Below are 14,581 nucleotides of genomic sequence, written 5' to 3'. Positions count from 1 at the left end.
GAAGACTCCCTGGAAAAGACCCTGATGTTGGGAAAGATGGCGGGCACAAGGAGAAGGGGACGACAGAGGATGAGATGGTTGGACAGTGTTCTCAAAGCTACAAACATGAGTTTGACCAAACTGCGGGAGGCAGTGGAGGACAGGAGTGCCTGGCGTGCTCTGGTCCATGGGGTCACGAAGAGTCGGACACGACTAAACAACAACAACTGGAGAAGCCGGGGATTGAACCAGGGACCTAGTGCATTCAAAACCAGATGCTCTGGCTTCTCAGCTTACATAGGAACACATTCCTTTTTCAAAGCAAACCACTGGCCTGCTTAGCTTAAGATTCAAGCTGGGCAAAATTATTCTGCATCCAACAGTAGTAGCCATGATGACTAGCCTGCACAGCTGGAAGCATCAATGCTTCTGAGTTCCTCTTGTGCTTGCATCCTGCTTGCGGGTTTCCCATCATAATGGGCATCTGGTCAGGATGCGGGACTTAGGTGGGCCATTGGCCCGATCCGGCAGCCTCGTCTTACGTGGCCAGGAGGCAGGCAATGCAACCCAGCCGGATAGCCGTGGGGAAGGAATCGGGGGTCTTAAGCAAGCAAAGGAGCCCCTCCCTGGCATTTCTCGACGCACCTAAAAGCAAAATTCGCTCTCTTCCACCCCCCGGATTCTGGTGCACCGCTGTCTCCCCCTTGCACCCACCCGAATCCCCGGAGCTTCTAATTTTTGCAAAACGTGAGCTGCCCCCCCCCCCTTCAGACCCCGGCCTGGCTTGCAATTGCAAAGGGTCGTGCAATGCAAAGAATGCAACCCCGGGTGTAGTATTCTCGCCCCCCACCACCCGTTCCCTATTCCATTTTTGCAAACCCGAATTCTCTCCAGCTCCTCACCTGGGCGGGGGCGGGGGGACATACGAGAAGGCCGTTTTCCCACGTGCATTCGTTACGGGGTCGTAGAGATAGGAAAGGGCAGCGGGGTACCGAGTTCACTTCCGGTTCCCATTCAAACGCCCGACCTCCAAAGACACCCCTCCAAGTGGGGGTGGATGGGTGGGTGGGGGGAGATCGGCTGTATTTGCAGCTTTAGCTCTATGGCTGCGTTCGAAAGGGAACCTGAAGTGTCGCTGTAGGTGGTTTGCATTTTGCAGCAATGCAAATGGAGAGTGCAGCTTAATTGAAGGCAATTTTGCAAGGGAAAGGGGGGGCACTCGGTGGTCCTCCAATGGACTTGAGCTCAGTTTCCTAGAGAGGAAGGATATTCAAAAAGCTGTGGGAGGGGGCTGAGGGGGAAATCACAGAATAGATCATAGAATTGTAGAATTGGGAGGGGGGGTCCTGAGGATCAACGCAGGACTATGCGGCTGTCCCATACGGGGATCGAACCTGCAACCTTGGCATTATCAGCACCGTAGTGAATGCACGTCTCCCACCCACCCCTCGGTCTAGTGGGATCGCTTGGCCAAAAAGATTGGGCGGTTAAGGCTGGTGCAACATTGGGGAGGAGCAATATTGCGAGGAGGAGATAGGGATTTGCTTTTGGGGCATAGCTATCAACTTTTCCCTTTTTAAAAGGGATTTTCCCTTATTCCGAATAGGATTCCTCTCAAGAAAAGGGAAAAGCTGACAGCTATGTTTTGGGGTAAAAAAAGAGTAAAGAGGCACACACGCACACTCCTCAGTTCCATGTCAGATATTTTGCAAATTGCACACACACACACACACACACACACACACACACACACTCCCCAATAACCAGATGCAAAGCTTCCATAGACCCATGGGTGGAGTTCAAATGATCTGAGCCCAGGTTCTTAAGAGAGAGGCACGACATTTAAAAAAAAAAAAAAAGTGGGAAGGGGATACTGTTTTAAACAAAATCTCCCCTTTTTCCCTAATGGTGTGTCCAAGAGCCTGTATAGAGTCCTTACGTGGGTTCCCTATTGGTAGGAGAAAATAACAGAGGCCAACCAGAGAATATTGAGAAGCAAAGCAGCCAATAAGCCTGATCTTTATTGATCTGTTGCAACAGGGTGCTCCCCTCACACGCAGGAGAGGAAGAGGACCCCCAAAATTGCTGTGCAAGGGCTTATAAAGACTTTTGAAATTCCCATGCTGTAGATCAAGACCAGCCCCAGAAACATTATGCATACATCACAGAAGGGGTGTAACCTAAGAGCACCCCTCAGATACATCCCACCTACATCACAGAAAAGGCGATCTACAACAGAAATTTGAATGTTGTTGTTTTTCCTGTCTGCCAGATTATCTGATAATGCCTTATCTGATTGCCTTTTTTGGTAGTCTGGTCATTCCTTTGAGATGGTCTGGTCATTCCTTTGAGGGTCTAGGCTACACTGGTTCTTCAAGCCAATGAGGACAACAGTATGTGGAAAAAGCACAGCTTTATTCAAGCTGCAACTCAAATTGGCCGAGTGGAATTTCTCCAAAGAGTGAGCAAAAAGCATACCTTTCAAGGCACTTTCATAGCATTATTTACATGATTACTTCATGCATGATCCTTTCTACTGGGCTGCCTTCAGATGTCTTCTAAAAGCTGTATAGTTATTTATCTCCGTGACATCTAATGGGAGGGCGTTCCGCAAGATGGGTGCCACTACTGAGAAGGCACGTGGTATGGAAAAAGAACAGGGAACCTGAAAATCTTTTAGGAAGCAGGAGATTCTGTATCTTTTTGAGAATTTTGTTTGCCTCCAACGGAAGCCAGGATTCTGGTCCCTTTCTTTAGAACTAAGTATCAGATGCCATCTTTTGTTTTAGTTGAGAGGTGCTCCTTTGTGTTCAGATCAGGTCTCAGTATAATGATGTAGCACTTTGGGATGAAGATGCAGCCCAGAAGCCCAGCACTGGAAGTCAAGATAGAAAAGATTTGCACGGCTACCATGTATTTCCCCTTGGTGCTCAGGTAGGTGGGCACAAAGGACACCCAAACACTGCAGAAGACCAGCATGCTGAAGGTGATCAACTTGGCTTCATTGAAGGCCCCAGGTAGCTTCCTGGCCAGGAAAGCCACCGTGAAGCAGATGGCAGCCAGGAAGCCCATGTAGCCAAGGACAGTGTAAAACATCGCAACTGATCCTTCATTACATTGCAGGATGATCTCCGCAGCCCGGGAGTGCTTGTCAGAATCAGGGAAAGGAGGAGAGATCCCTAACCAGATGGTGCAGATGACAAGTTGGACACTGGAACAGGAAATGACAATGGCGTTGGCAAAGGTCTTCCCCAGCCATCTTCTCACCCTGTTTCCTGGCTTCGTGGCCAGGAAGGCCAGCACCACCGTGATGGTTTTTGCCAAGAGAGAAGACACAGCAACTGAGAAGATGAGGCTGAAGGCCGTTTGTCGGAGAAGGCAGGTTGTGTTCATTGGCTGACCAATGAACAGGAATGAAGATGAAAAAGAGAGCATGAGGAAGATGAGGAGGATGTAGGAGAGGTCCCGGTTGTTGGCTTTGACTATCGGAGTTTCCTTGTATTTAATGAAGATTCCTAAAACAAATACAGTGGTTATGGACAAGAATAGGGCAAAGGAAGCTAGGATGAGGCCCAAAGGTTCGGTGTAGGCAAGGAAAGTGGTGATCTTGGGGACACATTGATCTTGGTCTTTGTTTGGATGCTGAACATCTGGACATTTGGTGCAATAGCCTGCATCTGAAAGGAAGAGGAGCGAATTTAGAAGCCGTAACATAAATAAGAGAATCAGGCCTGTATCTTTAGAGATGTCCAATCACATTTAAAACAGAGGGAGATTAGAATCACAAAAGGTTATATTTGCTGCGGGCAGCATCCCCCAAACTATCTCTCCTGCAGTGTGCATTCCAAGGCAATTAAAAAGAAAAAAACCTAACATAATAATAATAATAATAATAGGTTCAGGGCGGCTAACACCAATAAAAGCACAGTAAAAACATAACAGGGGGGAAAGAGAGGGGGGTGAAGGAAAAGGGGGAAAACCAATTTAAAATACAGGTTAAAATGCAATTTAAAATGCTGCCTCATTTTAAAGTAGCTGATAAATCAAGACCATAAGGGGAGGGAAACATAAGGGTCAGACGGAGTCCAAACCAAAGGCCAGGTGGAACATTTCTGTCTTGCAGGCCCTGCAGAAAGATGTCAAGTCCTGTAGGGCCCTAGTTTCTTGTCACAGAGCGTTCCACCACATTGGGGCCAGTGCTGAAAAGGCCCTGGCCCTAGTTGAAACCATGTAATTCATTGTGGCAGGGGTTCTCACACGTTATCTCCCTAGGGCCGATTAAAAATGGCTAGAAACTACTAAGGGCAACAGTCATGATTTAGATGCAAACTATGACATTCTTTCTACGTTGCAGGAGGTTCTGTAGTTCAGCCTTTCTCAAACTCAGCATAAGCACTGGTTCTCTAGGCACTGTGATTCCACCTCCCCCTTTTGTGCAGAATATAGTGATCTAATAACGCTAAACGGAGAAGCACACACACCCCTTCTCTCCTCTACATGCCTCTTGGCGTTTTTATTAATAGCCTACCATTTTTTTTTTACCTTTCTCCTTTCACACTCAGTGTGCATTGCAGGGCTTTAGACTAGACGATCCTTGGGGTCCTTTCCAACCATGTTTCTACTATTCTATGCAGTGGCATAGCGTGGGTTGTCAGCACCCGGGGCAAGGCAAGTAATTTGTGCCCCTAACCCGTGGATTTGCGCCCCCTAACCCGTGGATTTGCACCCCCTAACCCTAACCCCAGGATGTTGTGCCCGGTGCGGCCGGCCCCCTCTGCACCCCCCACGCTACGCCACTGATTCTATGTGTACTCTGCTACCTCCCCCAAGTGCCTGTTTCTCTCCACCTCTCCTCCATGCATTCTTTGATGTGCACAGTTTCCCTCTCTGTTGTTGTTTAGTCATTTAGTCGTGTCTGACTCTTCGTGACCCCATGGACCAGAGCACGCCAGGCACTTCTGTCTTCGTTTCCCTCTCTACCTTTCTCTTTTTTCTCTTACTGTTTTCCTTGTCAGCCTTTTATTGGATCTCTGCCCTACCTCGGTTCTCCCAAGGAATGCTGTTATGTTCTGAGTTGAATAGGATCCAAACTGCAGCAGTCTGATTGGTCCTAGAACAATAGGATTCAGAATGCAGCAGTCTGATTGGTCCTAGAACAATGCAGCAGTATGATTGGTCTGCAGGAGCCACCCAATCCAGCTCCAGATAGAAGTGAATCCACAACCTGATTGGCCTACAGGAGAATTCCGGAATTAGCCAATCACGTGCAGCCCATTGTGTAAACAATGTATATAAAGCAGATACTTTGAGGGGACTTCCATTTCCTCCTCACCACTATGAGCTGAATAAAGAGCATGAAATCCATTTTTGACTCTAAGTATATTTCAAATGCCCTCTCCCCTGGAGTCACCCACCTTCCTGGGTGGAGATTGTCCCTTCCGTACATGAAGCACAAGCATAGCAGCAAATGGGCTTTCCTTCTTGAACCACCTTGGCATATCCAGGTCGGCAGCTTTCGGTACACCTGGAGCGAGGCATTGTCTAACCATAAAGTGAAGGAGCATTGAAGGGAAATTGTTAGGGTACGGAATTGAGTCATAGGGTTTGGAATGACCCTAATGGATTCCCTTCCCTCCCCCTCCCTTTTAGGTAAATATTGTTGATGCACTAGCGCATGGCTTAGAAAGTACTTTGGCGTACATAATTTTGCTGCTCCAATTATGGCAGAGCAGAGGGCCAAGGAAAGATCATGTGTCTGATACTAAGCTACAAGAGGAAATAGTTGTTAAGAAAAGGGAATATGTCCCCCCTCTAGGGCCCGGAGGGGGGACTGGGTGGTTTCCAGGAAGGCTGATCGATTGCCAAATGACTGATATACAGTGGTACCTCGGGTTAAGTACTTAATTCGTTCCGGAGGTCTGTTCTTAACCTGAAACTGTTCTTAACCTGAAGCACCACTTTAGCTAATGGGGCCTCCCGCTGCCGCCACCGGATTTCTGTTCTCATCCTGAAGCAAAGTTCTTAACCTGAGGTACTATTTCTGGGTTAGTGGAGTCTGTAACCTGAAGCGGATGTAACCCGAGGTGCAACTAATCCACACCTAATGACCCACCTAAGTGGGATTCAGGAAATCACTCAAGAAATCACTCAAGATATCCCTCAAGTAATTAAGGAACAAAAGAAGAAAAGGCACACTAGCCTGGGAACCTCCTCTCTGCCCAGAACATTGGAGGCTATACACCACACCTCCTCAACAGTATTTATAGGAACTCAAACACTGAGATCCTGCTCTGTTCCAGTAACAAGAAGCCGAAAGCACCAGCCTGAAGATGACGAGTGAGACCTCGTCGAAACGTCGCCTAGACACCCCAACTTTTACACGGGAAGACACCCGAGGACACCAAAACCTGCATATATATATATATATATATATATATGTGCCTCGCAAGACGAAAAGAATCCGTTCTGCGAGTCTCTTCGTCTAGCAGTTTTTTTGTCTTGCGAAGCAACCCTATTAGCGGATTAGCGCTATTAGCGCTATTAGCGGTTTAGCGGCTATTAGCGGCTACTAAAGGCTTAAGGGATTAGCGGATTAGCTGCTAAAAGGCTATTAGCAGCTTAGTGCCTTAGAAAAAGGGGGTGGGGAGCGGAAAAAAATCGCAAGAATCGCAAGACATTTTCATCTTGCGAAGCAAGCCCATAGAGAAATTCGTCCTGCGAAGCGCATTGAAAAACGGAAAACCCTTTCGTCTAGCGGGTTTTCCGTCTTGCGAGGCATTCGTCTTGCGGGGCACCACTGTGTATATATATATATATATAATGTATATTACACAAACAAATCTGTATTCGACACATGAAAGCTTATATGATTTCTGACATGACTGAGGATCGCAGAGCCAGAGACAAGGAAGTTTGGAGAGTTAAAATCGAGATGTGGAAATATGGCAATATGGACGAGATTTGGACATGCTTCAAGGTTCAGACTATGGGAAGCCATAAAATTAATAATTACAATTCGGAAGATAATTCAACCTTTTTTATTTTAGCTTTTTAGTTTTTTTTATTATGGTTTGATATGTTAGTTGGATGTCTTTTACTGGAAAATTAATTAAAACTATCTAACCAAAAAAAAAAAAAAAAGAAAGAAAGAAAGAAAAGGGAATATGTGGCAGTTTTATTGGCACTGGAAGGAGGGCGCTGAGCCAAAGGGTGACTGGTGACTTTTTGAATCCAGTGTCCAGTTGCCACTCAGATCATGCACATATTACATTAAAGAAACACAGCTCAGACAACTCTGTATGCAATTATACAGAAATTTCCAAAGACAAAATGTAAAAACAAGTTGCCGTTTCTTTAAATATAGCTTTTATATAATGTATGCAAGACCAATATCAGGTTCAAGTGCAATATGGGATGTCTCAAAACCAACGTTCCATCCAAACGTTCCTTCATTCAATAAAGAGAAAAGAATGTCTACAAGGATAATCCACAGACTGGAAAAAAATGCCCACATTACCAGGAGTGTTGTTGCATTGCTCTCAGTCATTCAAACCATAGTGGCAGTGATCCAGGTACATGAAATCCCAAGTGGGACAATGAGATAACCAGATGGAAATCCCTGTTTCGAATGTGTTCCTCCGATTGGTCCAGACATCAGAAAGCCACTTCCGGCCTGCCCAGGAGGTGGGGTTGCGGGCTTCACGCCCACCCCCACACGAGCGGGGGCTGGTTTCAGCCCCCGCGAGAGCAGGGGAATCCCGGCCGCGTCTTCCCCCCCAGCCAGCCAATCGGCTGGCTGGGGGGGCGTGGCCTGCCCTATTTAGGGCTGGTGCAGAGGGGGCTCGCCCTCTTTTCGCTGGCTAGCCCCCATGTTTTCCCACCCTCCCTCCCTTTGGGTAGGCTTTAGGCAGGTCTCTGACTTTGCTATGGACTTCGGTCTGTCGCCGCAAGGGGCATGGTAGGAATTTTTCCCAATTGGCAATTTACAGCCATTTGGTTTTTCGCCTACCTCGTAGCAACTCGTCACAGCTCCTCGGCATTGGCGGTTAGGCATTGGTAAGAAGGGGTTAAGAGGATGTATGGGGGGGGAGGAATGCCATCACCTCCCCCCAGTGAACGAAGGGTGGTCCGATAAAGGACTCCGGGGGGCGTGGCCCTGTCCGAAGCCTATGGAGGTGTGGGCCAAAGGCACGCCCCAGAGTGGTGACCCGGGGGAGCTCCTAGTTGACGTGCCTCAGCAGGAGACTCCCCCTCTATGGTGTTAACCCTTCCCGTGTCTCCAGCAAATGGACTGTAGCCAGATAGTCAATAGGACCAATGCCTAAGCTAATGCCTCTCATTCCTGAATTCAATAAAGTTGTGGCCTAATTCGCCCATTTAACCTTAAATTATGGTGTCTTGTGTCTTTATTTATCCTGGTGGGGGGCGGGAACTCGCCACGCAACACATGCTCAAGTAGATAACTCAGCTACATAAACTTGAAAAGGCTCTCTGCTCATTCTATAATCCCTGAGATTATAGACCTAGACCAGTGCGAAAATCAGTTGGATAGGAACAAGTTCCTTTTCTGAATCATACGGAATAAACCCTTGTAAGTTATTTGAGCTTAATAGATGTCACAAAGGGACAGGCACACAATTCATTCTGCCTACCTTGTTAAAATGTGAAGGCCACACAATGGTTTCTGGGTTAATGGTCAGCTTTAAATGTGAGGCTGCCTGTCTCTCTACACTCCCGACTTTCACTCTGCCACGAGACCCATTGGGAAACAGCACCCAGTTCACAATGTCATAGTCGGCTGCCAGCTCCCCATTCTCATCTGAACAGAGTCCACCCCTGGAGGTGTTAAACAACTGGACGTTTCTTAAGAAAGGGTGAAGCTGCGATGACAGAGAAAACACCAGCATTAAGAAAGCACTGAAGCTGGTTGTATATTGCACTCTTCCTCCCATTATTATTATTATTATTATTATTATTTTAACATAATTATTACAAAATATGAGCAAAATATAGCAAATACATATATATTTCAGATAAGCACACATATATAAAAAAGAACAAAAGAGAAAAGAAAAAATAGAGAGAGAAAAGAAAGTTGGAAGAATTTCTTCCATTTTTTTCCTACAAAAATCTCAATATGAAAACATTGATAAAATTTCATTGATTGACTGCCGTCGCTTACACGGCACTTCCTATATACATTTTAAGCAAGATTGTATCTGTTATTCTGTATTTTTCCCATACAATCTCACAGAAATATTCTAATCAATAAGTTTTCTAAATCTTTCATAAATCTAAACACAACCAATAGTTTACATTTAATCTTTGTCTACATAAATAATCATTTAAACATTTCCGTTTTTTCTGGATTATATTTTTTGGTTTTTGTCTTATCAAATCAGTCAACTTTGCTAATTCCAAGTATTCACATAATTTATTCAGACATTCTTCTTTGGTTGGAACATAATTTCCTTTCCAATTATTGGCTACTAACATTCTCGCTGCTGTTGTTGCGTACAATAAAATATCAATTTTGTCATTCGGGATGTCTCCATTCAACATTCCTAATAAATATGATTCTGCTCTTTTATTATGTGATATTTTTTATCAGCTTTTTAATTTCCTCATGTATCATATTCCAATATTTCTTAATTTCCGGACATGACCACCACATATGGTATAAGGTTCCAATCATTCTATTACACCTCCAACACTCTAATCCCCTATGAACTGGGACCAGTGTCACATTTGGACTCATAGTAGTTGACTGCTTTTGGCTTTCCACAATCAAATCTGAGATTCATTCTTAAGTCGTTGCCCACCCACTTTCTCCTTCAATATTTTGGAGATCAGCAGAGCCAGTTTCATCACGTATAAAAACTCAGTGTGAACCCTAAGGTCAAATTCTAATATCAGGTAGGGTGAAGTCATCCACTTGAATCAACACATCTGGGGCACCATTTAAGTGAAGGACAATGACCCCAGAATTAGACAATTAAGGTTGCAATTAAGAAAAGGGAATACCTGCCATGGCTGCAGTCTTCCACGTCCCCAACTTTCTCCTCTACTCATCATCAGCATCTGTTTGGATCTGGATGAATATGCCGAGTTTAAGGCAAGTGCCACAACTTGGATGCTGTGGTAAGTAACGTAGCTGTCTTGAGACAGGGCCCTTTCAATCTCCTCTTGGGGAAGAATCTCCAGTTTCTCTTTCTCTGTGCATCTTGTCCAGCCTTTCATGGGCAGCACATTCTCTGGACATGAACAGTGAAATGACTTCTCCCAAAATTCCTGTATTTTGTCAGAGAATGGCTCATAGTGGTCACATTTTGTCCATTTTCTTGTCTTCATGGTGAAGGACAAAGACCCATGGGTGTACATGAAGAAATCAATATCGTAACTCAAATTCATGTTGATGTCTGGAAAAGCTGTTGTGATCCAGACTTTACCCCCAACTTGTAAATTTTCAAATATTTCTTGTAGGTGGAATATTGGCACAAAATCATAAGACGAGTCCCCATAATAAACATATACATTGACTTGTCTCCACCTGGCAGGTAGTTCATTCATGTGGTACGCTGTCATGTGTTGTATTCTTTCTGAGAAGGCAAAACAAATTCCACTGCTGGTCATCAACGGTGTCAAGGCATTCAAGAACCTTTCTCCATGGTCATTGTCTGGAGTAAAGATTCCAATCCACGTCCATCCAAACTGCAGAAGAAGTTGGATAACCCCCCTGTACTGGATTTCTTCCTTTGGGATCATCCGGTAGACAAAAGGGAACTGAGTTTTATCATCAAGGGCAAAGCCATAACTGACCTAGTGAGGACATAAAGAATACCAGGTATCTGCTCATAAGAAACAAAAACATGAAAGAGCTCAACCTGTCAGCTGAGGATGAGTAATTGATAACCTTTCACTTCAACAACAGATCAAGTGGAAGTATCTTTGAGGACACCACTATGAGGGCTGAACCTCCTCCTTACCTTCACTGAGCCCAGTGTAAATGGTGGTTTTAAGCCTATATATTGTTCTTCTTCAGCACACTAGGTTGTGTGTGTGTGTGTGTGTGTGTGTGTGTATGTGTGTGTGTCCAGAGAGAAGGGGGGAAACTTAGGAGAAACATCACTTTCATGAGATGGTGTTGAATATAATTCAAAATCTGCTAAACTAAGGCATAGATTTGTGGTCTCTGCTCCTCCACATGCAGCTGTTGGGTGACCTTGGGCTAGTCACACTTATTTGAAGTCTCTCAGCCCCACTCATTTCACAGAGTGTTTGTTGTGGGGGAGGAAGGGAAAGGAGAATGTTAGCCGCTTTGAGACTCCTTCGGGTAGTGATAAAGCGGGATATAAAATCCAAACTCTTCTTCTTCTTCTTTGGCCAGGAAGGGTGGGATATAATAATAATAATAATAATAATAATAATAATAATAATAATAATAATAATTATTATTATTATTCTCTCTGGGCTTCTCTCTTCGTCTGCTGTCCTCACCCTCTTACTTAGTTCCACATATGTTTATGCAGGGGGGACAAGATATTTAAAAATCTCTTTGGATGATCATTCTAGTTTTTATTTATTAATATTCTTATTTTTTGTGTGTGAAATAACTTTTTGTGACAAAAAAAATATATGGATAACACCGTAAACATATGAGTAACATTAAGAGCATTGATTAAATCTCTATTGTGCTGTAAAATATTTGTTCTTCTTACGACCAGAATTACAGACCTCCGAGCCTCCTGAAGACTTGGATGCCTTCCTAGAGCAGATTACCAAAGCATTCAAAAAGGAGAGATACCATAATAATAAGATAAGGCCAAAATAAATTAAGACAATTAAAGGACAGAATATAGTGAAAGATGGAAAGGATTTTCTGAGATAATTAATAATTAGAATACAAAAGAGGGAGGTGTGAGGAGGTCGAGAAAATAAGTTAATGAAGATAAGGATATGGAAATATTGGATTTGTTTTTAAATTTATTCTTTTGTTCTTGTTTTTGATTTAGGTGTATTGTATGTTTGGTATTTTTTTTATTCTCTTTTTATTGATTTGTATTGTTAATTCTGTTTTTTCGCTTTTCTTGTTTTTCTTTCTTCTTTTTTTCTTGTAACTTTAAATTTCCAATAAATATTATTAAAAAAACAAAACAAAAAGGAGAGATACCATAATAATAGGAGACGTCAGCTATGCCAATATCTGTTGGAACTCAAACTCTGCCAAGAATGTAAGGTCCAACCAATGCTTCCGTTGCCTCACTCACAATTTCCTTTCCAAGAAGGTGGAAGAAACAGCAAGGGGATCATCTATCTTGGATTTGGCTCTCACTAGCAGGGAGGAACTGCTCCATGAATTGGCAAGTATTGAGAAGCTTTGGGGGGGGGGGGGAAATCATCATGTTTCTGGGTTTCATTATAAAGAAGAAAGGGAAATGCACTCTGGACGAGGAAGGATGATTTCAAAAAGCTTATGGAACTACTGGGTGAAAGCCCAGAGAAGGGAGTCCAAGATGGATGGAAGTTTCTTACAGCTGAAATATTGAAGGCACAAATACAGACAATTCCATCAAGAAATAAAAGTGGGAGGCATCGAAAGAAACCATCCACTATTATGGAATCTCCAATAGGTGGTCATCCAAGTCCATACCTGTGGGATTTTGTAAATGCCTGCCATGCTTGAAATCTGGATGGAGATGTCAGATTCAGCCCTTTCAATAACAGTCAATGCATTCTTCCTTGTTCCACAGAAATAGTTTGGAATACTCTTTTCTCCAGTAGAACGCAGGTTTAGCATGGCAGCGGAAACCAGTCTGCCATCGAAATAGGTGTCAAAGAGGTTGTATCCGAGGGTGATGTTGGGTAAGAGATTGGGCTCCTGGTTGATTTCATGAATGGCAAATAAGAAGGACAGGACATGCCAGTATCTTGTAGGAGAAGTTCTGCAAATAAGCAAGCAAGCAAATAAATAAATAGTTATGACAACCTCCCATTTTTCTCTCAGTGAAAACAAGATGCCACGTTCTTTCTTTAATAAAGGAAGAGGAGAGTGCAAAATATGGTCTGAAGCTCAACATCAAAAAAACGAAGATCATGGCCACTGGGCCCATCACCTCCTGGCAAATAGAAGGGGAAGAAATGGAGGCAGTGAAAGATTTTACTTTCTTGGGCTCCATGATCACTGCAGATGGTGACAGCAGCCACAAAATTAAGAGACGCCTGCTTCTTGGGAGGAAAGCAATGACAAACCTAGACAGCATCTTAAAAAGCAGAGACATCACCTTGCCAACAAAGGTCCGCATAGTTAAAGCTATGGTTTTCCCAGTAGTGATGTATGGAAGTGAAAGCTGGACCATTAAGAAGGCTGATCACCAAAGAATTGATGCTTTTGAATTATGGTGCTGGAGGAGACTCTTGAGAGTCCCATGGACTGCAAGAAGATCAAATCTATCCATTCTGAAGGAAATCAGCCCCGAGTGCTCATTGGAAGGACAGATCCTGAAGCTGAGGCTCCAATACTTTGGCCACCTCATGAGAAGAGAAGACTCCCTGGAAAAGACCCTGATGTTGGGAAAGATGGAGGGCACAAGGAGAAGGGGACGACAGAGGACGAGATGGTTAGACAGTGTTCTCGAAGCTATCAGCATGAGTTTGACCAAACTGCGGGAGGCAGTGGAAGACAAGCGTGCTTTGCGTGCTCTGGTCCATGGGGTCACGAAGAGTCGGACACGACTAAACGACTAAACAACAACAACAATAATGGAAGTATAATGGAATAATATGCTATTTTGCTTTATTAGAGAAGCGAAGAAAGCAAGTACAAGAATGAAGACATGATAATAAGGAGGCTGACATTGCAGGACATTGTGGAAGGATGTGTGGATCCAGAATTGGCCTCCACAGTCACTTACGGACTCATTGTTAAAACCATGTTTATGGAAGACAATCTTGCTCTGCTACAAGGGATCGCCAAAGAAGAAGAAGAATATAAAACCTGAGCCTTTGATGGAGGGACTCCTGCCTCATGGCTTTCAAAATTAACCTTTATATCATTGCAATATATACGTTATCCAATTCTAATTACACTCATTACAGAATATCTAAAAAAATTAAATAAAGATAGAAAGATAGAAAATTTCTCATTACAAGTCTTCAGACAACCTTGCTAGTGATGTTAATTGCTTACAATGATCTTTCAGATATCGTATAAATTTACTCCAGTCCTTTATAAATACTTGATCATGCTGGTTTCAGATTTTCCTGTCAGCTTCGCCAGTTCTAAAAAGTCCATCATCTTCATCTGCCACTCTTCATTCATTGGTACTTCTTGTTGCTTCCATTTTTGGGATAAAAGAATTATTGCCGCAGTTGTTGCATACATAAACAGTCTTTTATCTTTCCTTGGTATCTCTTCTCCCCCTATACCCAATAGAAAGGCTTCTGGTTTTTTAACAAAAGTATTTTTAAACATTTTGTGTAACTCATTATATACCATTTCCCAGAAAGCCTTTACCTCTTTGCAAGTCCACCACATGTGGTAGAAGATACCTTCCCTTCTTTACATTCCCAACACTTATTGGTTCCCAACATTTTAGCAAGTTTG

The 14,581-nt window shown here is 43.7% G+C and overlaps 2 protein-coding genes across 4 annotated transcripts in view; both read right to left on the bottom strand.

The window, feature by feature from the left end:
* Positions 1-1,097, bottom strand: part of LOC310670305 (uncharacterized protein) — a 53,406-nt gene extending 52,309 nt beyond the window's left edge. For 2 of the 3 annotated variants that reach the window (XM_083425450.1, XM_083425449.1), the window contains exon 1: positions 882-1,097. The gene's annotated coding sequence lies outside the window, so the exon portion shown is untranslated. The remainder of the gene's footprint in view (positions 1-881) is intronic. The other variant, XM_083425451.1, reaches the window with a different exon arrangement.
* Positions 1,098-2,745: 1,648 nt separating this feature from the next.
* The window catches only part of LOC310672788 (vomeronasal type-2 receptor 26-like), a gene marked incomplete at its 3' end in the record, with an annotated part of 24,963 nt that continues 13,127 nt past the window's right edge, over positions 2,746-14,581 (bottom strand). Inside the window, exons 4-8 of the mRNA XM_083430446.1 lie at positions 12,629-12,920; positions 10,003-10,797; positions 8,631-8,858; positions 5,394-5,520; positions 2,746-3,656 (exon numbers count right to left, since the gene is read on the bottom strand). Of these exons, the coding sequence (XP_083286572.1) occupies positions 2,746-3,656; positions 5,394-5,520; positions 8,631-8,858; positions 10,003-10,797; positions 12,629-12,920 (2,353 nt within the window). The remainder of the gene's footprint in view (positions 3,657-5,393; positions 5,521-8,630; positions 8,859-10,002; positions 10,798-12,628; positions 12,921-14,581) is intronic.

This window comes from Podarcis tiliguerta (assembly GCF_965153285.1).
Source record: "Podarcis tiliguerta genome assembly, chromosome: 2".
Lineage (NCBI taxonomy): Eukaryota > Metazoa > Chordata > Lepidosauria > Squamata > Lacertidae > Podarcis > Podarcis tiliguerta.
The sequence above is the reverse complement of the archived record's forward strand: the minus strand, read 5'-3'. Positions and strand labels throughout refer to the sequence as shown.